This window comes from Coptis chinensis, chromosome 1 (genome assembly GCF_015680905.1).
Source record: "Coptis chinensis isolate HL-2020 chromosome 1, ASM1568090v1, whole genome shotgun sequence".
Taxonomy (NCBI): Eukaryota; Viridiplantae; Streptophyta; class Magnoliopsida; order Ranunculales; family Ranunculaceae; genus Coptis; species Coptis chinensis.
This window is the reverse complement of record NC_141456.1, coordinates 45,489,988-45,514,723: the sequence shown is the minus strand read 5'-3', so window position 1 is coordinate 45,514,723 and position 24,736 is coordinate 45,489,988. Positions and strand designations below refer to the sequence as shown.

Below are 24,736 nucleotides of genomic sequence, written 5' to 3'. Positions count from 1 at the left end.
TGAGATTCTTGGTAGCATACCACTTGGTGAAGTGACTGCCTACTCTTCTGAGACGTGTAATAGAGCCATCCTAGTATCGCGCCTAATTGTTCTCTTGAACAGGGCATAGTAAATTATAAACCAAAGCAAAGTTTTCAAAACTCCATACTTGTAAAAAAAAAATTGATTGCTTAAGTATACTTTGCATCGTTTGCGCATGTTAGTATAGTTTTGTGGTATTACTAAAAGTGCATGATACTGTATTCAGGCACTACAGGTATTAGCAAGAATGAAACTTACTCACGTAGGAGAACACGTCATCCTAGACAATCTACTTTTCTAGTCCTCCATCTACTAAGATGGCCGACGAAGTAGTGTAAGTTGAAGAGCCTCTCTCCAACTTCTACATACCGTTACAAGATGGGCCTCCATCTTTTATACGACTCACACTGCTCATGAGCGATTTTCTCCTTCCACCAAACGTGTTCAATCTTCAACCCATCTTCCACGGGTTAAAACACGAGTTATCGTACAAGCATCTACGCTGGATACATAAAGTATGTAATGTTTTCCACCATCCAGGCGTCACTAACGAGCAGGTTAAGCTACGAGTCTTTCCTTTCACTCTACCTGGTAAGAGTCAGCTTGGCTTCTTTCTCAGAACCCTGGTTTTTTCGATACAATGGAAAAGGTTATGTTTTCCTTCATGAAGAAGTACTTTCTGCCGAAGAAAATAGAATAGATAAAAAGCAAGATACAATTCTTCAGACAGAGTCCAAGTGAGACATTTTCCGAAGCATGAGATAGATTCTCTAACCTACTCCATTCATGTCCTCACTATAAACTAAAAATGCCACTCTTGCCCAATGTTTCTTCAAAAGTCTCCTCCTATAACACAAAGTAACCTTCGACATCATGAGTAATGGTAATTTTTTGGATAGAGGTGCAACCGAAGCCTTATTTTCTTGAAAACCAAGATGAAAAAAGTACTCATTAGGGCAATAAAAACAATTCCATAATAGCCTAACCCAATACATCCAAGGCTAGTGGTATTTTTTCGGTGAAATCCGATCCAAAAATCAATACCTTAATCAAAACCCTCACAAGAAAGATAGATGCCTTCACAACCAAACAAAAAGATCAAAACCTTCATCATGTCATGAACATAAATACCTCACCATGCAATTTCTGTCTAAGCTTAAATTATATAGATGCCACCTGTCATTTGATCACAAACCTATCATCACTTCAGTTGAGAAGAAGTATGTGCTTTCAATGTACCAAATGCACCATGGAGACAATATCCAAACTTCGCATGGACAAACATTTTATCAGCTCGAAAATGTGCATTTTATTACCCTTATATTACTATATTACAACCCTTCTTATGCTTAACGGAAAGACAACTCATAGCTTTTATTGTTTTTTTCAGGTTATAGAGTATTTCAGACCACTTATCCTAAAAGCTGCAACTCAACACCAAAAAGAGCCTTAATCACACTTATTATGAAGACCAGAAGCTGCTATAGAAAAGTGCTGAAAAAGTCAAAGTCAACAGTCAAAGCCAAAGGTCAAGGTCAAAGGTCAAAGCCCTCAACTCAGAAGACCAGAGATGGAGGCCCTTATCTCAAAATATGACATTGTCCCAAAACATACCTTGGTCAAGAAGAAATCAAAAAGTAAAAGAAAAAACAAAAGCAAAAGTGAAGTGTGACATGTCTCATTTGTAATGGAGAAGGGCAAATCTATAAAATGTAAAAGTAGGGGTATATAATCTAAAAGCTAGGGAGAGAAAACATCCATTGGTTTAGGATCCAAACCATTTGGTTTGTTTTAATTTCTTGACTTGTTTTTCAATTCATATCATTTACTTTATTGTTCTGCATTTCCTTTTATTTAAATCTTGTTATTTACTTTGTTTGTTTTCAATCTTCAATTTTATCTTGTTGATCTTATTTCAATCTTCAATCAATACTTTATTTCAATATTTTCATGTCATTTCCATACCAACAACTTGAGTTTTCACATTTTCATTAGCTTAAACTAAGCAATCTATACCAAGAGTCTACCTTTCTTCTACACAACTCCCACACTCAAACTTTAAATAATTTAGGATGAACCTCACTTCTTACAAACTATTTTGAAGTTACTCACCAAAAAAACAAACTTCAAATGGCACCGTCGTCATGGATTGGAGGAGCAAGAGTGTTTGGTTGAGAATCTAAGAAGGAAGCACCATTCTCATATTTCCATTTCTATTTTTTTTCAATTTTTCATCATTTTATTTTGTTGTTTTTCAGTACTGATTTACTTTCTTGCAAATCAAGGTGCGGGACCAACAAGTTGGAGAGGAGCTGAAGTTACAGCCGAAGGATAACCGAACTTTACCAGTGTCGGTGGGCGACTGTGAGCGAGCTAGGCTGCGACCACCTAGTCACCTCCAGGCACAAGGGTTCACTTTTTTGGCCGCTCAACTGGTTTTTGATGAATAGCTAAACACCGAGCCCGGATTTTGTAATAGAGTAGGATAAATCAGTGGAACTTGATTGTAATAGTTAGAGATAAAAAGAAAAACAAAAAGAATTAGGAAAAATTGGTTTTTGATTGATTCCTTATGATGAACATGAGTTAAACTTGGTTTAAGTTGTATACTTACCAAAGGAGTAGAGTTTTCATTGCCTTGGGAAGTTCAAGTGTGTGAGGCAAGTTGTGAATCATAGCTCACACACTTTGAATCAACTTGGTAATCAACACTCTAAGTCCATTTGACTATAGTTAATCTAGATTATCAATCTAAAATTAGTAATCTAATAGATTAGTATACTATTAGTTTAGTTTTAAGTTTGGGCCCTTGAAGGCAAAGTTGTATAAATTATCAAAAACCCAACTTCTGGGCTTTTTAAGCTGGCATTTATTGTAACTTAAAACATGGTAAAGCTCGAAAGGTTGGGCCTGATTCTCAGATCACATGCCAACCGACGTCGTCTTCTCCTCAAGCAGTGTGTAAGCACGGCTTGAGAGGTAAATTCTAAACTTCCTAAAAGCCCAAGTAAAGGGAAACCTTGTATGTTCAAGCATGCTTACGTGATTGTTTAAAATTTAATTTCCGCAATGCAATTTACATTCCCACATAAGGCTGAACCCGAGCCACATAATAACTATTTGGAAGTCATTCCCCAATGTAGGTAATTTGGACGTTGCTTAATTCTTGAAGCCCTAGACCAAAAAAATTAACTAAAATCAATCAACAAGAGCCCAAAGTAGTCACGCTCCTCCAAAAAAGGACAAAAATATAGCTACGAGGATTTAGAGTAATAAGTTAACAGATTCCAGTGGACCAACTGCCTTCCTCACTCCCCTCCCCTAGATTCATCGTGAGTGAGATTCTTGGTAGCACACCACTTGGTGAAGTGACTACCTACTCTTCGAAACGTGTAGTAGAGCCATCCTAGTCTCGTTCCCAATTGTTCCCCTGAATAGGGCATAGTAAAATATAGACCAAAAGCAAAGTTTTTAAAACTCTATACTTGCAAAAATGAATTTCAAATTCTTGAACATACATTGCACCGTTTGTGCATGTAAGGATAGTTTTGGGGTCTTGCTAAAAGTGTATAATACTGTGTTTAGGCACTTCTAGTATTAGCAAGAATAAAACTTACTCACGTAGGAAAGCACGTCATCCTAGACAATCTCTTGTTTCTAGTCCTTCATCTCATAAGATGGCTAACGAAGTAGTGCAAGCTGGAGAGCCTCTCTCAAACTTCTACACACCGTTACAAGATGGACCTCCATCTTGTATATGACTCACACCGCTCACGAACGATTTCTGCATTTAAACGAACGTGTTTAATCTTCTACACATCTTCCACGGGTTAGAACATAACCGTCTACATCAGATACATGAAGTATGTAATGTTTTTCATCATTCGGACGTCACCGACAATCAAGTTAAGCTACGAGTGTTTCCTTTCACTCTAGCTGGTAAGAGTCATGCTTGGCTTCTTTCATAGAAGGCTGACTCTTTCGATATATGGGAAAATGTTGTGTTCTCCTTCATGAAGAAGTACTTTCCACCGAAGAAAACATAAAAGATAAGAAGCAAGATACAGTTCTTCAGACATAGTTCAAGTGAGACATTTTCTAAAGCATGGGATAGATTCTCTGACCTACTTCATTCATGTCCTCACCATAAACTAGAAAAATCCACTCTTGTCCAATGTTTCTTCAAAGGCCTTCTCCCATAACACAAAGTAACCCTCAACATTATGAGTAATGGTAATTTTTTGGATAGAGGTGCAGCTAAAGCCTTAACCTTTCTTGAAAACCAAGCTGAAACAAGTACCTATACACCATAATAGGATATTTGCAACATTGTCTTTTTTTTTGCTTTTTAACACTTTTTTACCGTTGCTTACTTCCCTACGCTTTATAACCATTAGAGAGATGGGTAAGTGTTACTTTAATTCCAGGTTATTTTCTGAATTACTTTGTAACGCTTCCTAAGCATGGGATATTCTAAAACCAAAATTAAAGCCTACTTTCTTTCTCATACTTCATCTTCTCACAAAACTAGGGTCTGCGCCTCATCTATCTTCCTCTCTCTCCCTCTCCACTTTTCGAATTACCATCTTTTATTAGCTGCTTCACTCGATCGCTCTCTCACTATCACTGATAAGTAAGTACCCATTCATCTTCTCTCTCCTCCGAGTTTTCCACACTGTCTCAGCTCTCTCTTTCATTCTCCTCAAATTTTTGGTTTCCATTTCTAGAGTTTCTGCCACTTAGTTCCAATTTTGTTTCGACGGAAAGGTGCGTTTTTTATGAATTTCTTTTGTTTGTTTGTTTGTTTAAATTTTAGTTGACACTATATCAATTTTGATTAAAATTAGGTTTGTCTATTCAATTTTGGTGGTCTAGGGTGTTCTGCGGTGTTGTTGAAAAAATTGGTCCAAATGGAAATACTCGTTTTTGTATCCTTATGCTTGGAACAAATGTATGTTCAATTTTCTTGTTCTTGTACTCTTTTTAATGTTGTGTTGTTTGGTGGGGGTTTTTTTTTTCCAGTGGCAAATGTATTATTTCTCGATTCACCTGTTGGTGTTGGGTTTTCATATACCAGTACTAGTTCGGATTTGTATACTTCTGGTGACTGAAGAACTGGGTAAGTTGAAGGCTTAAATTTTGTTGATTTTGATTATTGTTATGTGAATGTATGAAAGGGGTTATGTGATTTTAACTATCTTAGTTTGAAATTGGAAAATTTGGGGTAAATTGTAATGGTTTCAATTTTGGTTCCGTTTGATTGCTCAAGTATGGGAAGGAAAGGAAAACTAGGGGGTGGTATGATGTTCCAAAAATTAATTTCTAAATTTTTTTCCATGAAATTTGCTAGGTATTTAACTGAAATTAAAGTTTGTAGCATTTGTACTGTCACATAATCTGTGTTGTATGTCAGGTCAAGTACATCTTGAATTTACGTAATTTGGGACTTGAAATGATTAATCTCTTAGATATTTTCTGAAGCAATAAGATATCTTGTGGTTAAGCTCATTGTGCCTCATTAGTTTACTACAGAAGTCTGTCTGTAGTATATTTTTGTTTTTTCCTGTTTTCTCTTTTTGGTTTTTACTCGCTTCTTTCTTGTTGTTAGCCATAAAGCTGTATGGTTTCATGCTATGGTGTAGTGATAGTTTATCTCTTTTGCAGATTTAGGCATTCTAGATTACTATTCGTATTGTGGTAAGTGTACTGGACAACAATTGAGATTGAAGTCCCAAAGTTGAAAAAATTTAATTTTCGAAATTCATTCCATGTAGTATATTTTATTTTTCAATTTGGATTGGTGTTTATTGCTCTAGTCTGAAAGTTTGATTGTGCACCCTTTTATGGTTTAAATCACTACTTTCTATCCATGAGAATGCATGTCATGTCATACGATTATGTGGATGTGTACAGTGTTCATTATTAGTCATGAGACACCTTGATTGTATGATTACCATTGTCACTACGTCAAAACTGGAAATTTAGGACATGGGCTATACTTATAATAGGATGGCTACTAACTGTAGTACAGTAACCGACGGCCCAAAAACCATTTTTGACAGTTCAAAGCAGTTTCAATTCTTTTGGACGGCTCAAAGTAGTTGATCCTTTTTTACTAGTACTTTCCCTCAAAACCTTTGTTCGCTCTCTCCCCAGCCCCCATTGCCTTCTTCTACTATTTTAGGAGGGGGGAACGGAAATTTTGATGAAATTGAAACGTTCCCGCCACTCTCTCCCCCGCTTTCAGTAAAATCTTTTAGTCTACCTCTCTTACAAATTATCTCCAAAGCCTTCTTTCTCTATTCTTTTTTAGTGTCACGCAAAATCTGTTCCTTGTTTCAATCTCTCTCTCTCTTTGTTTGGGTAGGTAAACACAAGTTAACAAGGAATGCGATTTTCTTGTGTTCGGTAATGTTTCTAGCTTAAATCTTTGCGTTTTATCTACTTGATTTTATTTGATTTGCAACATTCAATGTAGAATTTGGGGTTCTAGCTCTTCTAAAAAATGGAGATGATATGGTAAGAAAAAAATCACTTTTCTAGCTATTCATGGGGATTTATTTTAACATCTTATTTATTATTAGATGGGATTCTTATCCGTGTGTGATACCCTTGAGGTGAATTGGTTTGAGGTATAGTATTTGAAATATATATTTTTTGACCAATGGTCATGTCTGAATATTTGTTGGAATTTCTCTTCGAATTAATACTCTAATAATCTACTACATTTTCTTTCTTCACTTAAATTGTTTGATGAAATTCTTCCATGAACATATGAATCCCAATTAGATTAAATGATCTTAGTACATGCACCGGATTCAATGTGCCCAAGAATCAAAACAATGTTTAAATGTATGTTACCAAAGATTGGGGTTGTAGATAAGCATTTTATAGTCTGATTTTCAATAGTTTCTCTACTATAAAGTTCGAAAAAATCTAAGACCATGTAGTTCTAAGACACCATTTGCAATTTGCTCAAAGTTTGAGCTGTTTCTGCTGAGAGCCTAAGGTAAGAAACTTAGTTTTATTTTGGGTATGGTTAAATCTGAGTTTAAGAATGATTACTATAAGTTTTAAGATGATATAAATGGTTGCTTATAAAGGGTGTTGCATATTGGGCGTATGATACAAATGATACAAACTAGAATGAGAAATACAATCTAATACTATACATGCAAAATGCGAATAATGTGAAATAGTAGCAATAGGATCATAGAATGTTGGATCTGCATAATGCCATATGTGGTGCTCTCATTGTCAGTAGGTACAAGCTAGTCAAAATATTACAGACGTTGTGTATCATGTGATACCAAACGAGTCTTGTATGTGATACTAGAAGGGTTAACGTGCAGGTGAGCAACACATCTTACTATATTAGAAAAATATAGGGTAGGAGGAATAGTGTTTTGGTGTCACATTTGTGTCCGTCACAGGGGCAAAATGGTAATTATCTGATTTTCAAAGACTTAAAAAAACCAAAACTGATGGCATAATGGTAAATATTTGAATGTTTAAGTCTTAAAGATAAAAATGGTGGGCCAAGCATAATAGTGTCCACACATTATTTTTTATTTTTTTTGTCATTTTTGGTTTTTTTTTATCTCTTATGTGGACCCTACTAGAATAAAATAATTAAAAAATATAAAAAGAGAGAAATTGTGTTTTTTTCTCTCTCCAACTGTGGGCGCCACGTATTCTAAATATCTTTTGTTCACGTGCATAGTACGTGTTGTTTGCTAGTTTCATTACTAAATGGGTTTTCTTTACCGTTGAATTTGTATAAAGATTAAGCGACAAAGTAGGGACTGTTCTTGGTACCGGTAATGGATTGCATTCTCATTCATCTTGGGGGTCGGAATACGGTCCTTTAGTAGACTTAGATTTAGTAATCATTCTGACTGAAATTAAGTTGTCCAGTGGATTGCTTTATGTGCGATTTTTCTTCTTTGCATTTTTCAGGCTATCCGTTATTTGCATCAACATCATCTATTTGACTAAATTGTATTGGTTTTTTGGATCGAGAATTTGGTCGTACGGCGTGCTAATTTTTTTGGTGGAAAGTAGATCAGAACTTTCTGATTGGACTCTTACATTTTGCAGATTAGTCAATGCTACATAAAATGGTAATCTTGTTGGTACAATTGGAAATATAGATTTTGCAGATTTTATCCCTTATGTGGACCCTACTAGAATAAAATAATTAAGAAATATAAAAAGAGAGAGAAGCTGTGTTTTTTTCTCTCTCCAACTGTGGGCCCCACGTATTCTAAATATTTTTTGTTCACGTGCATAGTGCGTGTTGTTTGCTAGTTTCATTACTAAATGGGGTTTTCTTTACCGTTGAATTTGTATAAAGATTAAGCGACAAAGTAGGGACTGTTCTTGGTACCGGTAATGGACTGCATTCTCATTCATCTTGGGGGTTGGAATACGGTCCTTTAGTAGACTTAGATTTAGTAATCATTCTGACTGAAATTAAGTTGTCCAGTGGATTGCTTTATGTGTAGTTTTCTTGCTGCATTTCAGGCTATCCGTTATTTGCATCAACATCATCTATTTGACTGAATTGTATTGGTTTTTTGGATCGAGAATTTGGTCGTACGGTGTGCTAATTTTTTTGGTGGAAAGTAGATCAGAACTTTCTGATTGGACTCTTACATTTTGCAGATTAGTCAATGCTACATAAAATGGTAATCTTGTTGGTACAATTGGAAATATAGATTTTGCAGATTTTATCTCTTATGTGGACCCTACTAGAATAAAATAATTAATAAATATAAAAAGAGAGAGAAGCTGTGTTTTTTCTCTCTCCAACTGTGGGCCCCACGTATTCTAAATATTTTTTGTTCACGTGCATAGTGCGTGTTGTTTGCTAGTTTCATTACTAAATGGGTTTTCTTTTTACCGTTGAATTTGTATAAAGATTAAGCGACAAAGTAGGGATTTGTTTGAATACCGTAATGGACTGCATTCTCATTCATCTTGGGGGTTGGAATACGGTCCTTTAGTAGACTTAGATTTAGTAATCATTCTGACTGAAATTAAGTTGTCCAGTGGATTGCTTTAAGTGTAGTTTTCTTGCTAGCATTTCAAGTTATCCGTTATTTGCATCAACATCATCTATTTGACTGAATTGTATTGGTTTTTTGGATCGAGAATTTGTTCGTACGGCATGCTAATTTTTTTGGTGGAAAGTAGATCAGAACTTTCTGATTGGACTCTTAGATTTTGCAGATTAGTCAATGCTACATAAAATGGTAATCTTGTTGGTACAATTGGAAATATAGATTTTGCAGCTTTTATCTCTTATGTGGACCCTACTAGAATAAAATAATTAAGAAATATAAAAAGAGAGAGAAGTTGTGTTTTTTTCTCTCTCCAACTGTGGGCCCCACGTATTCTAAATATTTGTTGTTCACGTGCATAGTGCGTGTTGTTTGCTAGTTTCATTACTAAATGGGGTTTTCTTTACCGTTGAATTTGTATAAAGATTAAGCGACAAAGTAGGGATTGTTCTTGGTACCGGAATGGACTACATTCTCATTCATTTTGGGGGTTGGAATACGGTCCTTTAGTAGACTTAGATTTAGTAATCATTCTGACTGAAATTAAGTTGTCCAGTGGATTGCTTTATGTGTAGTTTTCTTGCTGCATTTCAGGCTATCCGTTATTTGCATCAACATCATCTATTTGACTGAATTGTATTGGTTTTTTGGATCGAGAATTTGGTCGTACGGCGTGCTAATTTTTTTGGTGGAAAGTAGATCAGAACTTTCTGATTGGACTCTTACATTTTGCAGATTAGTCAATGCTACATAAAATGGTAATCTTGTTGGTACAATTGGAAATATAGATTTTGAGGATGAATGCAGAGATAGGTATTTTATAGTCTTTTGTTGTCCTTTTATTTATTAAGCCCCCTACAGTAAAGGCTTTAAGAGTGTTTTTTTTTAGCAGATTAGTCGTTATATCAACAGTAATATATATTCATACCAAGAGAACATCTAGTGAATTGAATGAGCACGCCATTGGTTTCTAGAGTTTCCTCAAGCAAAGAGTGTCTTGTTGGATGCCGATGATAAATTTAAGATGTTGTGTACTTGTGTAGTATGATGTTCATTTTCATTACTCTTGCATGTCTTGTTATTTCAAACTATTTTTTTTTTTTGTGAAACTTATTATTGGTTAGATGCAAATGCTAAAATGCATAGAGGGCATTGAATGTGTATCCTAGTTGTCCTGGAGCTGTAAGGCTTGGAATAGCTCGTTCCTTAGTTTTGAAGGAAGATATGTCTCCATGGTGGTTTGTTTAGTTTTTAGGCCATGGTGGATAATAGTTATTGGGATATGGTAATTCAAATTCTTGTTTCTGCTCTAGCAAGTTGGGTTGCCACGTGATTTTTGCATGTTAGCTAGTTTGATATTTCAACTCTTTGTTTCATAGGTAACTAAGATTTGTATGTTGAAAATCTAATGACCAATGAGGAGGATGATATTTAGTTTCTTGTCAGATCGTTCACATCTTTATGGCTTTTGTGCAGTTATTTTACCTATCATACTTTTGAATATGGCACTGAAGAGAATGTCTTGTTTACTAAGCAAAATATGTTTGCTCATATTGCAGGCATTTCTAGAGCTGGGTAAATTGCTAACATCGTCTGATACAGGAGCTGGACTAGATGCCTTCAAAACTGTAAGTTGTATCTTTGTTATACTTGCCAGATTGCTTGGTTCTGCTTCATCATTTTGGAACATCTTCTGGTTGCATCTTATATACTTCATTGCTAAAGTTGCACTTCACCTACACTCGTCAGGAGTCTCATCTTCTAGCCTCGGGTAATCATTTTATGGTCTCACAGGTTTCTTCTTAAACTATACCTCTGGTGGGTATAGTTTATGACAAGTACTATTTCTTTTTCTTCTTTAATCTCAATATAGTCTTAACTATTCATAAATTAAACAGTTGAATAATTTTGACGTATGATGTCTCTGACTAATTTATGATCATATTTTAACTTTGCAGGGAAACTGGAACTACTTTGTTGCCGCCCGTTCGGGATTGCTTGGAAAATCGTATAGAAATTTGTAACCCTTAAAACTCTTTTGAAGTTATATATATGGTTCAATGAATATAATATTTTTTTCAGGCGTTTGCTTGTGTTTATTTTACTTGTCAAATGGTATGAAAAAAACATTGGTAATTTTATTTGCTTCTATATGAAAACAGGAGGTGCAGGTTTAGGGTAGGAAAAAAATTAAAATAATTTTTTTTTACCATATCAACATAATAGTAATGGTTATAAACCGTTGCAAAGCAAAATATAAACATTAAAGCATCATCAATAATCGTTATAAATCAAACTACGCAATGCTTTTTAACCGTTAGTAATTGTCACTCTGCAACGGTTAATAACCGTTGGAAAATTTGGTTTGCAACACTTTTTAACCATTAGTAATTGTCAGTCTGCAACACTTTTTAACCGTTGCAAACATTTCCAACACTTTACCCACTCCCTATTTGCAACGCTTTTTAAGTGTTGCGAAAATTATTTGCAACGGTTTTTTGCCGTTAGTAATAGGTTCTTATGGTGTATTGGGGTAGCATAAACAATTCCATAACAACCCAACCTAGTACATCTAAGGCTAGTGGTATTTTTAAGGTAAAATCAGATCTAGAAATCAAAACTTTAATCGAAACCCTCCATCACAAGAAAGATAGATGCCCTCACAACCAAACAAACAGACCAACCCACTCATCCTGTCATGAACATAAATACCTCACCATGCAATTTCTGTCTAAGCTTAAATCATATAGATGCCACCTGTCCCTTGATCACAAACCTATCATCACTTCAGCCAAAAGAAGTATGTGCTTTCAATGTACATAATGCACCATGGAAACAACATCCAAACTTCGCATGGACCAACATTCCACAAAACCAACCACCTCCAGGTTTCAACAAACCAACAAATACATTCAGACAATGACAAGAGCAAGGTGCCTATAACAATCAGAACAGAGCATTGGTTCCGTCCCAGTTTAACCATAACTATCAAAACTTATCTGTCAATAACCAAAGAGACATAGTTCCCATTACACCATCAACTATTGTCCAAACAGATAAGCCCACCGAAATATTGCTATCTATCATGCAACAGCAAACCTAAATCCTAACATCCATGCAACAATCCCTGAACTTGTTAGCCCAAGATAAAACCCAAAAAGGTGTGTTCCCAGGTTAAGCTATTCTTAATCCTAAACTAGCAAACATAGCCTTTGAAGCAACAAGTGACATGAACGAAGCTAGAGCGCTAAAAGCTTTTTCTTAAAGATCCTATCTACGAGGATTGAATCATCTTTTCTGATGTATTCACTTCCCATTCCATTTCATCTTTTGCTTTAAAGGAATACATCAATAAGATAACCGGACCTCTCCACTTGGTGGGTGTGGTTGTAGCCTTAGTCCACAGTATATCTTGTAGAATGAGTATATAATTTTTTTTTCTTTATTTTACATTTCTTTTACAAAAATGTTTGTTTTCTTTGTGTTGTTAATGGTAAGATTCTCAATACATCATTAGTTAAGTGATTTTTCAAAACGGGCAATGGATTTTACACAGACCAACCCCTAGAATAACGCAATCTAAGGGCAGTTTGAGATCAGCTTTGCTTACTAAAGGTCACGCCCAAGCCATGACATTCCACGTCTTGCACAGTAAATCCCCCAACTCGTGTAGCTGAAGTTCTGTCTGTCAAGATTGGGTTCGCCACAGAACCGACACGAAAGTTGCCTAAGATTATCTGTTATGGTTTGTTTTCAAGTAGTAGCATCTAGAATCACAACTTTTGAGTACGAGTTTCTTAAAACATCTTTCTATACTTTTCAAAACCAGAGGATATAAAAATGAAAGTTATATGCCCCAGAGTAACCAAAATGATACTGGAGTAACATATACTTTTATCTTCTTGACAAAACCTCTATATGGTTAGAGATATGTTTTGATTAAGAAAACCAACTAAAAATAAATAAATAAAAATTAAAAATTAAAAATAAAAGACGAGGCATCTCCAAACGAGAATTAAACAAATAGAGTAACCCAAAGTCATACTATTCTCTGTATAATTCTATCTTTTACTTCCACCTCTCTATTTTGTCTCGAGAATCTGACGTTAAAAGACACAAATTTGTACAAAATTTTCAAAAATTTTCTTTCTTAAAAATATTTTTCCCTTCGTTTAAATCTTTTCCCCTTCTCAATCCATTTCTTTTCAAAAATGTCTTCTGTAGCAAACAAAAACCTTCCACCTAGCAAGACTAGATGGATCAGTTTCAATGATCATGTGTAAGCACTTCCTAGAGAACTGCAGCTTAAGATATTGACACATATACCAAAAATCATTCCTGGTTTAGGTAAAGAGTTCATACGCATGTAAGAGACGAGATATGAGAGAAGGCTGGTGCTTGAACTGTCAAACACCAACTTGCCCCTGTCTTTAACCTCATAACAATTCTGTTTATAAAGTTTACGCGTGTTATCCTCCAGTGTATTATGCTTGTTTTAAAAGAGTAATCCAGCCATCTAGTTGGGATTGACTTAAGTTTTCTAAAACTTCCAAGTCTAGGGGATCTGACTTAAAACGACCCACATTTTTAAAAATTTCAGTCGAACTTATTCAAAACCTAAAAAGATTAATTAAATTTTCCTTCTGTTATCTGTATATATTTTTCCTACAGTTTTTTTACAGTTCTTTCCATCATCTATTTCTCGTCCACCATTGGATATGGGTATACCATATACCATTATGTTGCATTTTCAATGCTGATCGTTTTGGTACCTCACGGGTCGAGATCAGATGAGTAACGAAGCGCAGATCAGCTCTTGAAGTTGGCAAGGCACTGAGGACAAGATCGGAATTTCCTGATTTCATTTGGGCTTGGGCAAAAATTTCAATTTCCTTCAAGAGGCACGTGCCATCAAACTATTTAACCCATGCGACTGCCCAACTTCCCTTCTTCCTTACAAAATCTCCAACCCTAGCCGCCCACACCAACTCGCAACCGCCCCTTCTTAGCTCGCGACCGCGAACTCACATCAAAACACCACCACTCCAAATTTTTACAGCCTGCTCCATTTTCAAACTTCATTCCAACTCAAAACCCCAATCTTATCAATCCCTACTCTAAATGGCTTGAATTCTTAAAATCGTGTTGGAGCAAAATTTTCAAAACCTCTTTAATTCCGATCTATTTGAAGTGCACTTCAAGGTTGAGATTAAAAGAAGAGGATGGGAACCCTTGGTTTTGTTGGAAGGTGCGGCGTATTCTCCCTTTCTTACTCTTTCATTTTATAACTGCATGCTTAGAGGGGAGGATGTTCGCATCACGATTGTCAAGGATGGTCGCTCGCTGGAGCTCACCAAGGATGTGGTGAGTGGAGTTCTGGGGATTCCTCTGAAGGCTTATGTTCAGACGGAATAGTCCCCAAACGTTAAGACCATCAACGTGATGATGGTAGAGACACTTCTTGAGGGGGTGAAAAACCCCAAGTCTTAATGTGCGTTTCAGAGTTCACTACGAAGGAACCAGTTGGCAGTATCTCAGTGAACAGCCTACAACCTACTAGGCTCAACCAAGCCTTCGGATATAGGTAAGGTGATGCTTCGTATTTTATGGATTCTTTAAGAATAGAAAAATAGCTTCTGCATCGTCTCCTTTATCTTTGAGCAACTCTGCAAATCGAAGAAATCAACCTCCCCTTTACCAGTGCTGGTCACTAGGATCATGCATCACTGAGCGTTCCAAGCCACAGACACCCTAGTGGAAGTCAAGGATGCTACCACAGGTCCTATCTATGCCCACTACGTCCAGAAGTTATGGCTTCCACCTGAAGCCAGAGCCGCTAAGCAAGCATGCCCGATCGAGAAGGTAGATTACTTCGCTGAGGATGCCACTCCACAGTTCACTCAGCCCATGGTCGGAATTCACTTCCTCCATGGAGGCCAGAGGATTCTACATCCGTATCCCACCAGCTCAGGGAAACTCAAGGGAACATTAAAGCCGAATAGCAAACCATCAGAGAGAAGTAGCGGTCTTTCTAGCAGTAGTAGCGACATTTTCAGCACAATGTCACTAGAATAGTGCAGAGCATCAGAGACGCGCTCCCCGTAGTGATAGACATGCTAGGACTCGACGTCATCAAGGAGAAGGATATTCTCGACGTCGAGACGAGTCACGCACGGATTCTGACTAGGCATTTCCCTAGTGTCCGTATAGTTGGATATATTTATTTTTCTTTCTTACGTGTATGACATAGTATAAGTTTAATTATATGCTTAATATTATCAGCTTGTTTTATTTTGCTTTTCGTGTGGAATTTGGTATATGAGTAGAAGGTAAAACAAATACATCACGCTAAAATTTCCCATTTTTCTTTCATGCATTTCTTATATGTTTTCAAAAATACGAAAAAACCCAAAAAGATTTTGAAGTAGAATAAATATTCCTAGTATAATAAACCATGTATTTCTCGTTCTATATCAAACAACCCACGCCCTAAACTTATTTGGGGGTAGGGTATTTTCATCATGAAGAACATACTACATAGGTATCGCCATTTTTACTCATGTTTTTATGGTAATCTCTTTTCTTATCTCTTCATACTTTTAGGATAAAGCATAGTTCTATTTGGGGGTGGTATAATAATATTTTGCAAAAACTATGCATTTTCTATAGTATATATACTAGTATATTTCTTCTTTTCTAAATTTTTTTTTCGAAAAAGACCAAAAATATTTTTCTGTTTAGTATTAAAAAGTCTTGTTTCCTTCTCTATGATGGATAAAAAGTTTAAAACTCTCATTATAGCAATAGAGTAAGGATTCGTTTTTCGTACTTAGACTAATATACATACAATAGTTTCTACATCTTTTCATGAATGGCATGCATCAGCATTTGTTTGTATATAGCAGTGAGTTTCCGAAGCCAAGGTTAGAACAATTAAGTTCCATATCCTGTGAGAATCTAGCCAAAAGCCTAATATGAATTATTATTGAGTGATGACACAAAGGATGTCTGGATAGAAAGACCACACGTTCACTTGCTTGATCACCATGCCATATCCTATGAGAGAATTTAGGCCCTTTTTTATATCGATATAGCCAAATAAAGGTTAAAAACCCAAAAAGATAGTTTTCTCTAGTTACCCCTCTTGAGCCTTCACTCTTTTCTAAAAGCCTTTTTATTCTTCACCAAAAATTCCTAACCCGTTACAACACACAATAAAAAGCTTACCCAGCTGATGAGTTCAGAACTGGATGGATACCAGAAAAGAGAAGAGAATACCTTGTACAAAAACAGAATAGTTATTTGCTTTAAAAAGAAAATAAAAGAAAGAGAAGAAAAGAAAGACCCATCCAAAACTAAACTCCAAGACAATCAAAAGAGTCAAAAATCGAATCTCCCAAAAGCAACAAGTGACGTGAATGAAGTTGGAGCGCTAAAAACTCTTTCTTAATCATCCCATCTACGTGGATTAAATCCTCTTTTCCGATGTATTCCTTTCCCATTCCATTCCATCTTTTGCTTTAAAATGAATACATCAATAAGATAACCGGACCCTCCATTTGGAGTGTGTGGTTGTAAGTGCTGGAACTTTAGTTCAACTATATATCGCATATTCTTTGTAAAGCACTTTTTACTCGTCGTTTGAGTAAGTGTGAACCTGTGGAGCGAGTATACAAATGTTCTTTTCTTTATTTTACATTTCTTTTTCAAAAATAGTTGTTTTCTTTGTTCTGTTAATGATATATTCTCGATATATCAATAGTTATGTGTTTTTTTTTCAAAAACAAAATGGGCAACGGATTTTACACAAACTAACCCCTATAACAACGCAATCTAGGGGCAGTTTGAGATCAATTTTGCTTACTAAAGGTCGTCTATATCACCGAGCTATTCGCCCGGGGTCAGGACATTCCATGTATTGCGCAGTAAATCCCTCAACTTGTACTACACCATTTTTCTGATCTGGAACGGATGTCATATGTTCCTGAACAGATTTGGAACAGATGCTACAAGTTTTTTTTTTTTGGATAAAGGTAATTGATTAATTATAAAAGAATAAGAGTTACATGGTACCAAAAGGAATAGAATAGAGAAAGAAATATAAATACATGGCTGCACTAGAATATGATTATCTAGTTAACAAATCGAAAATAGGTAGTATGGTGGTTCTCCAGATGAATCATGAAAGAGGGTCAAGAAATCCACCATATACTGTCTCCCTGTGTTAAAGCAGCCCCCTGTCTGGCACAGCTGTCAACTCCCAAATTAGTCTCTCTCCATGTTAGAGTGACATTTATCCATGCCGCCTTTTCCTTCAGAGATTGCCATATTTCTTTAACTCTCCAATGCGTTGTGTTGTTCTGGAAAGCATGAACAACTGAAGAAGAATCGCATTCCACCCAAATTCAATTGCTTGCTTAATGGCCTGTACAATTGCCATTGTTTCTGCCATGTAGTTTGTGGAGATACCTATTTCGCCAGCAGCAGCTCCCAGAAATTCTCCTTTGTAATTTCTGAATACATATCCCCATCCTGACCTTCCCGGATTTCCTTTCGAACATCCGTAAGTGTTTATCTTGAGTATACCCGGAGGAGGTAGTAGCCAAAAGCATTCAAAGATTTTTGGGGACCTACGAATTTTGTGCTGTAGGTTGAAGTGTTTAAGAATCTTGAGATCATGCATCGAGTTCTCCATATTCCCCGAGGACTTATGGTGCGCTCTTATAATCGCTCTCCTGACCAAGAAACAAACTTGTGGGTAGCTTGGAGCTTTGTTCTCATAGATTACTTTGTTCCTGGTTTTCCGTAGACTTACCATGACCGTCAGTGAGCAAGCTTTCCACATGTCCATGATGAGTGAATTGTAGTGCTTGCTCTGCTGCCTCACATCAAAAAATGACTCCAGTTCCCGTTGAGTTTGAAAGATTTGCTGTGCAAACTTCCAAATCTTCTTGGCAAAGGCGTAGTGGAACATGACGTGATCCAGAGTTTCCTTTTGCTTTCGGCAAATACAACATCGAGATGCGAGGTGAAACTTCCTTTTCTGCAGCTGATCATCCGTTCTAGCAGCACCATGCGCTAGTTTCCAAGCAATGCCCTATGTTCTCCGAAGAATTTTAGCGCTCCAAATGAACTTACTCCATGCTGGCTTCGGAGATTTTTTTCTGATATCTTCATGTGCCGCTGCCACTGTAAATTGCCCATTTGTAGAAGCTATCCAAACTCTTGAGTCCTCTTTAGAGCTATCTGGCTGAGGTAACTTAGAGAAATTTATGTCCAGCTGATGAAGTTCTTGCGTCATTTCGTTGGAGAAGAACCATCTATCCTCGTGAATGTATTCACTGAGTCTAGCTTGGAATTTAAGAATATCTTTTCTTTCCTCCTAAAAAGAGTCGCATATGGGCTTCTGCAGTAGCCAGTACTTTGCATTTACCACCATATGTGAGAGCTTTTTATCCTGAATCAGTTTGCTGATGCTCCTGCTTAAACAATCCTCCGCCAGGGCAAAAAGCATGGGAGAGAGAGGGTCTCCCTGTTTAAGACCTCTTTCTGCTGTAAAGTGACCTTGTGGACCCCCATTGAGCAAAATAGATAACGAATTGCTTGCAAATGCTCCCTTCACCCATTGAATCCATGTGTCTACGAATCCCACCTGTTGTAGTACCGCCCAAAGAAAGTTCCGATCCATAGTGTCGAAAACTTGCGAGATATCTATCTTTATGGCCAAGGTACCACCGTATCTAGGTGTTTGAAGCTCATTAATTAATTTAGAAGCTAATCCAATGGCCTGCTCGAGTTCCTGTTCTGGATGAACCCATACTGCTCTTTGCTGATGATCCTTTATGCAAACGGAGATAATATTGTGGCAAGAATCTTAGTGATTACTTTATAAATGAAATTAGAGAGACAGATAGGTCTGAATTTATTCACCTGATTTGCATTTTTTTCTTTCGGCATTAAACCCTAAACACTATGAAATTGGCATTAAAATCCATGGCCAGTCTCGCTTTAATGAAGAAGTATTGTATAGCTCTGACTAGGTCATATTCCACAATGTCCCAACAATGATGGTAGAAGCACCCACCGAAACCATCAAGCCCTGGAGATGCTATGCGTTCCTGTTTACTGCGTTCCTAAAATGATTGAAGTCATTGAACACATTTGGTGCGTTCCTGTTTAAAGTCTTGGAACGGACTACACTTGTTACAAAAAGCTCTCCCGGGACATACCACAGCTGTTTCAAATTTAAAGGGTGGAACACTCTTTAAGCGTTCCAAATGAAAATTTTGGAACACTTTTTATGTGTTCCAGATGGAGCATTCAAACTAAAAAAAAAAATGCTGCTGAGTGCCTAGGTGGGTTTTAGAAACGTTCCAAATTGCACTCAATGCCAAACTATGACACCTGTGTTACTCGGACAAATGTTAAAAAAAAACCCAACACTAACACAGATAACCTTACCAAAAGAGATAAATTGAAAGAAAACACATAAATCCTGACTATATTGAATTATTTATCCATATTTACAAACAAAACACATGCTACAAAAGACAATTTGTTTTCTTTTAAGGGCACGTCTGCCCCTAAAAGAGAGCATGTCTGCCAATATGAAAGGTTTGCCAACCACGCTCTAGCCTTCCATGTCGCTTTGGTGTAGATATGAACATTCGTTGTGCACCTGAAATCGAATACTTATATCATTAAGCAAATCATCTTGTTATGTCCTAGAAAATCTGATACAATTTATTGTATCCCTATCTGCAGACTATACAAACATAACACGATAAGCGTTCATCAAAAACATAAAATACTTAGCATGGACGTACGCTTGTGCATAAATTTGAAGGCCAATTGTGAGAGCTCTGTCATAGACCTTCTGAACAAGCCTGCAGTTTATGAACCTGTCACAGATCTGCAGAGTACAAGAAAAGGCTGATGAAATCTGCTCCGGGGTGTCTCAATACATGCTGAGACAGAAGAAACCTTAAAATTATTGTTCGATGTCAAGTAGGTATGAAGTCAAAACACTAACCAATAGATCCCAAGGTGAGCAAATAGCAAAGAGCCCCAATATGAGTAATTGTCTCCATCTTCTCCAAGATATTTCACCTATAAGTAATCAGGATTTGAAATACAAAATGAAAACAGTATTGTTTCCTTAATAATACACCAAGATATTTGATTGAATTTTGGTAATAGCACATACAATTTTAGATATATGTACCTTTCTACTGAAGTATTCAAAAGTAATACAGGGTATTCCAATAATTTATTAATGCTACAATGTATATTGGCCTATTGGGTATCCATACTTCAGCTGATGGGACTGATTTCTTTTCTGAGAATGACTTCCATATTATAGTAAGGTCATACAAGGTGTGATGCAACCTTTATTAGTTGACACTATTCCTGAAAACAATTTGTCACACTGTTTAACTGGTAATAGAAACATGCCTCAGTAGTCCAGGGTACTTACATACCAGAACATTAGCACCAATGCTTGTACTAACAGCAAAGAGAGGAGCATTTGGATATTCCCGGTGAAGATACTCTACAACCGTTTTCGTTACATCTTCATCCACCCCGCATTGTGAAACCAATCAGACTGTCAAAATACATGAGAAATTCATCTTTGCCAATGAAAAATTGGATAACAAGTAATAAACAGCTTTGCCTACTAACAATGATGTGTATTCTCTACATTTGAAAAAAAAAAATCCTTTCCACTATGCACATTGTTCAAGTACTGAACTATTTAGCAAACTAAAGTGTGCCATTGAAAAATTCTAACAAATTAAAATACACTATCAACTCCCCCAATCTCTTGTCCCTCACATAGGTTCCGTTTTTCCTATTAACATTTTCTTCTGAAAATTGATCAAAAGAATTATAAACAGGGAGGAAATCATAGAAAGATAAAGAGACTTATAGTTAATGAAATACGTAATATAAGAGTCGAGACCAATGTTTTCCATATGTTACAACAACCACAGGAGATGTGTGATGTGAACGAGGTATGCATGATTGAAGCGTTAACACAAGATTATCTGACTCATTCATATCCTGCTGACGAGTTGTTGAAAGCTCTGATAGACTCAGACTGTGAGGAACTTAGTGTCGAGGCAATCAATGCGATTTTGGATTCATCACCTATCATGGATGACAGCAAGTTTAGAGAAAAGTTTGAATCGCCTATGCTTGACGGACCATCTAAAGAGCTTAAAAAGGAGCCGCCTAAGCTAGAATTGAAGCCTTTGCCATCTACACTCAAGTATGTTTTCTTGGGAGATTTGGGAACCTACCAAGTAGTCATTGCATCAGATTTGACTGAGGAGCAGGAATCCAGGTTAGTAGCACTTTTAAAGGAACACAAGTCAGCTATAGGTTGGACAATTGACGATATCAAGGGGATCAGCCCTATGATAGTTCAACATAGGATTCATTTGGAAGAGGATTCCAAGACTTCTAAGCAACCACAGAGGAGGCTTAATCCAAAGATGAAGGAAGTAGTTCGAGAAAAGGTCATCAAACTCATTGACGCCGGCATTATCTACCCTATTTCTGATAGTCAATGGGTTAGTCCAGTTCAAGTTGTGCCGAAGAAGCCCGGAACCACAGTGATCAAGAACGAGAACAATGAGTTGATTCCAACCAGGATTCAGACTGGATGGAGAGTTTACATCGATTACAGGAAGCTGAATAGTGCATCAAGGAAAGACCATTTTCCATTGCCATTCATCGATCAGATGTTAGAAAGATTAGTTGGACAAGCTTACTACTGCTTTCTTGATCGTTACTCAGGATATTTTCAAATCCATATTCACCTTGAGGACCAAGAGAAGACCACATTCACATGTCCGTTCGGAACATTCGCTACCATTGTATGCCTTTTGGTCTATGCAATGCACCGGCCACTTTTCAGTGATGCATGATGAGTATTTTTGACGACATGGTGGAGAAATACATGGAAGTTTTTATGGATGATTTTTCAGTTTTTGGATCATCTTTTGAGGATTGCCTACACCATCTCTCCTTAGTCCTTAAACGTTGTTGCGATACCAACTTAGTTTTGAACTGGGAGAAGTGTCACTTCATGGTAAAGGAAGGGATAATGCTGGGTCACCAAGTTTCAAAGGAAGGAATTCTAGTAGATCGAGCGAAGATTGATATTATAAAGGATCTACCCAAACCGAGAACTGTCAAAGATATTCGTGCCTTCTTAGGCCACGCAGGATTCTACCATCGATTTATCAAGGACTTCAGCAGAATTGCAAGACTGTTGTCACATCTGTTAGGGAAAGATATTGTCTTTGATTTTGATACCTCATGTATCGAAGCTTTTATGAAGTTAAAGGAAGCACTTACTTCAGCACCAATCATTCGTGCTCCCGACTGGACCCAGCCATTTGAGATCATGTGTGATGCATCTGATTATGCTATAGGAGCTGTTCTAGGACAAAGAGACAAGAAAGTGACGTACGCAATCTATTATGCTAGCAAGACTCTAAGTGGAGCTCAGATTAATTATTCTACCACTGAGAAGGAACTCTTAGTCGTCGTCTATTCTCTTGACAAATTCTGACAATATCTGATAGGTTCAAAGGTGATTGTCTATACTGACCATGCTACCTTGTGTTATTTACTAGCTAAGCAGGATGCCAAGCCTAGGTTGATCCGATGGATACTACTTTTACAAGAATTTGATTTGGAGATACGTGATAAGAAAGGAACAAAGAATGTCGTTGCTGATCACCTTTCTAGATTGCTAGTGGAGAATGTGGAAGACAGCTTACAAATCTGTGAGACTTTTCCTGATGAACAATTGTTCAGTATATCAGAAGTACCATGGTATGGCCACATCGCAAATTATCTTGTGACTGACAAGGTACCATCGCATTGGAGCAAGCAGGAAAAAGATTTATTCTACTTAAAGGCCAGATATTATTTTTGGGATGATCCATACTTATTCAAGAAGTGTTCGGATCAGATTATTCGAAGATGCATCCCAGAATTGGACAGGAATCCATTTTATCATTCTGTCATGATCAGCCTTGCGGAGAACACTTTGGCCCACAACGTACTGCAGACAAGGTATTACAAGCTGGATTCTATTGGCCTACTCTTTTTAATGATGCAAATGTTTATTGCAAAGCATGTCCGAGATGCCAATTTTTGGGTAAGACCTCGAAAAGGTTCGAGTGGCCTCAACAACCGATCCTTATCTCAGAAATCTTTGATATATGGGGTATAGATTTCATGGGACCATTTCCGCTTTTTTTTTTATCACACCTACATTCTACTGGCTATGGATTATGTTTCAAAATGGATTAAAGCAGTTCCTACAAAGACCGCCAATCATAAAGTCGTCGTGGACTTTTTGAAAAAGAACATTCTACCAAGATTTGGAACACCGAGAGCCATCATCAGTGATAACGGTTCTCACTTCTATAACCGTGTATTTGGGAATCTTATGGCAAAGTATGGAGTAATTCACAAGCTAGCTTTACCATATCATCCTCAGACTAATGGTCAAGCAGAAGTTTCGAATAGGAAAATCAAAAGTATTCTGGAGAAGACAGTTAATCCTTCTAGGAAAGACTGGTCTCTTAGACTCCAAGATGCACTATGTGCATACATAACAACATTCAAAACACCCATAGGGATGTCGCCCTATCGCTTGGTATATGGAAAGGCGTGTTATCTACCTGTTGAGTTAGAACATAAAGCCTACTGGGCAGTGAAAGAGATGAATTTCAGCCTAGATCAAGCGGGAGAAAGGAGGAAGCTTCAGATCAGTGAATTAGAGGAATTGAGAAGTGATGCTTATGATAAGTCAAGGATTTACAAGGATAAGACTAAAGCATTACATGACAGAAGAATTCTGAAAAGAGAATTCGAACCTAGACAGAAGGTTCTAGTCTACAACTTTCGTCTAGAAATTTTCCCTGGAAAGTTGAGATCTAGATGAACGGGACCGTTTATAGTAAGACATGTCATACCTTTTGGAGCTATTGAAGTAGAAGACATAAAGAGAAGGACTCGTTTCAAAATCAATGCTCATCGACTGAAGTCTTTTATGGAGTTACCTACTGGGGACGTGGAGGCCGTTTTTCTCAAGGATCCGATTTATCAGACCATTACTGAAGCGGAAAATTGGGGTAAGTTACCTACACACCTTAAAGATTACATTCTATGTCTTGCTGAACCTGTTACTCTGTCTAGTTTAAGTTTTTTGCATGAGGAAGCGAAGCGTCGTAAGCTTGACTCCTTAGGATCTCATTAGTATAAGTGCAACCGATAGCCGGGCCCTCAGATTTTCATAACTTTATCCTTTACTTAGAGGAGTTGCAAGCGCCGGAGTCAAAGTCTCATAACTCTAGTAGACCGAGTATAAAATGTCTACAGGAAGTAAGCATGTTGTTGAGAGATCAGTTTTGAGGTGGGAATACCAGTCTTGAGGATCTGACTATAAAGGACTCAAAAGTCTTGAGAATCTAACTTTAAAAGACTCACATTAAGTCTTGGGGATCTGACGTAAAAAGACCTAAAAAAAATTTGTTTCTTGAACTAATTCTTGATATTCGGCATTAATGGTAATATCCTACCTTTTTCTCATCCATTTCATTTACTTCTTTATACATTGAGGTCAA

General features: G+C 36.9%; 1 protein-coding gene and 2 long non-coding RNA genes across 5 annotated transcripts; 1 reads left to right on the top strand and 2 right to left on the bottom strand.

Moving 5' to 3' along the window:
* Positions 1-4,492: 4,492 nt before the first annotated feature.
* LOC147524251 (uncharacterized) lies at positions 4,493-11,167 on the top strand. Of its 3 annotated transcripts, XR_015218935.1 has the most exons (7): positions 4,493-4,788; positions 4,897-4,972; positions 5,686-5,718; positions 9,822-9,899; positions 10,646-10,714; positions 10,836-10,924; positions 11,045-11,167. It is a non-coding gene; the product is annotated as an uncharacterized LOC147524251 (long non-coding RNA). The 3 variants fall into 3 exon arrangements; XR_015218933.1 differs by lacking the exon at positions 10,836-10,924; XR_015218938.1 differs by lacking the exons at positions 4,897-4,972; positions 10,836-10,924.
* Positions 11,168-17,400: 6,233 nt separating this feature from the next.
* Positions 17,401-18,387, bottom strand: LOC147524250 (uncharacterized). Its single transcript, XM_086574055.1, has 2 exons — positions 18,225-18,387; positions 17,401-18,164 (listed from the first exon to the last, which is right to left on the bottom strand). The coding sequence occupies exons 1-2, from the start codon at positions 18,385-18,387 to the stop codon at positions 17,401-17,403; spliced, it is 927 nt and encodes a 308-aa protein (XP_086430181.1).
* Positions 18,388-19,560: 1,173 nt separating this feature from the next.
* On the bottom strand, positions 19,561-20,648 carry LOC147524249 (uncharacterized). The gene is made up of 3 exons (XR_015218927.1): positions 20,567-20,648; positions 19,913-19,998; positions 19,561-19,764 (listed from the first exon to the last, which is right to left on the bottom strand). It is a non-coding gene; the product is annotated as an uncharacterized LOC147524249 (long non-coding RNA).
* Between the last annotated feature and the right edge of the window lie 4,088 nt (positions 20,649-24,736).

Bases quoted from the DNA above. Each gene is read 5' to 3' on its own strand.
- LOC147524250 (XM_086574055.1), bottom strand. From the start codon at position 18,387: ATGACGCAAGAACTTCATCAGCTGGACATAAATTTCTCTAAGTTACCT. The intron at 18,165-18,224 runs GTAAGTTCATTT...CTTGGAAACTAG, and splicing joins ATCTCCGAAGCCAGCATGGA to CGCATGGTGCTGCTAGAACG.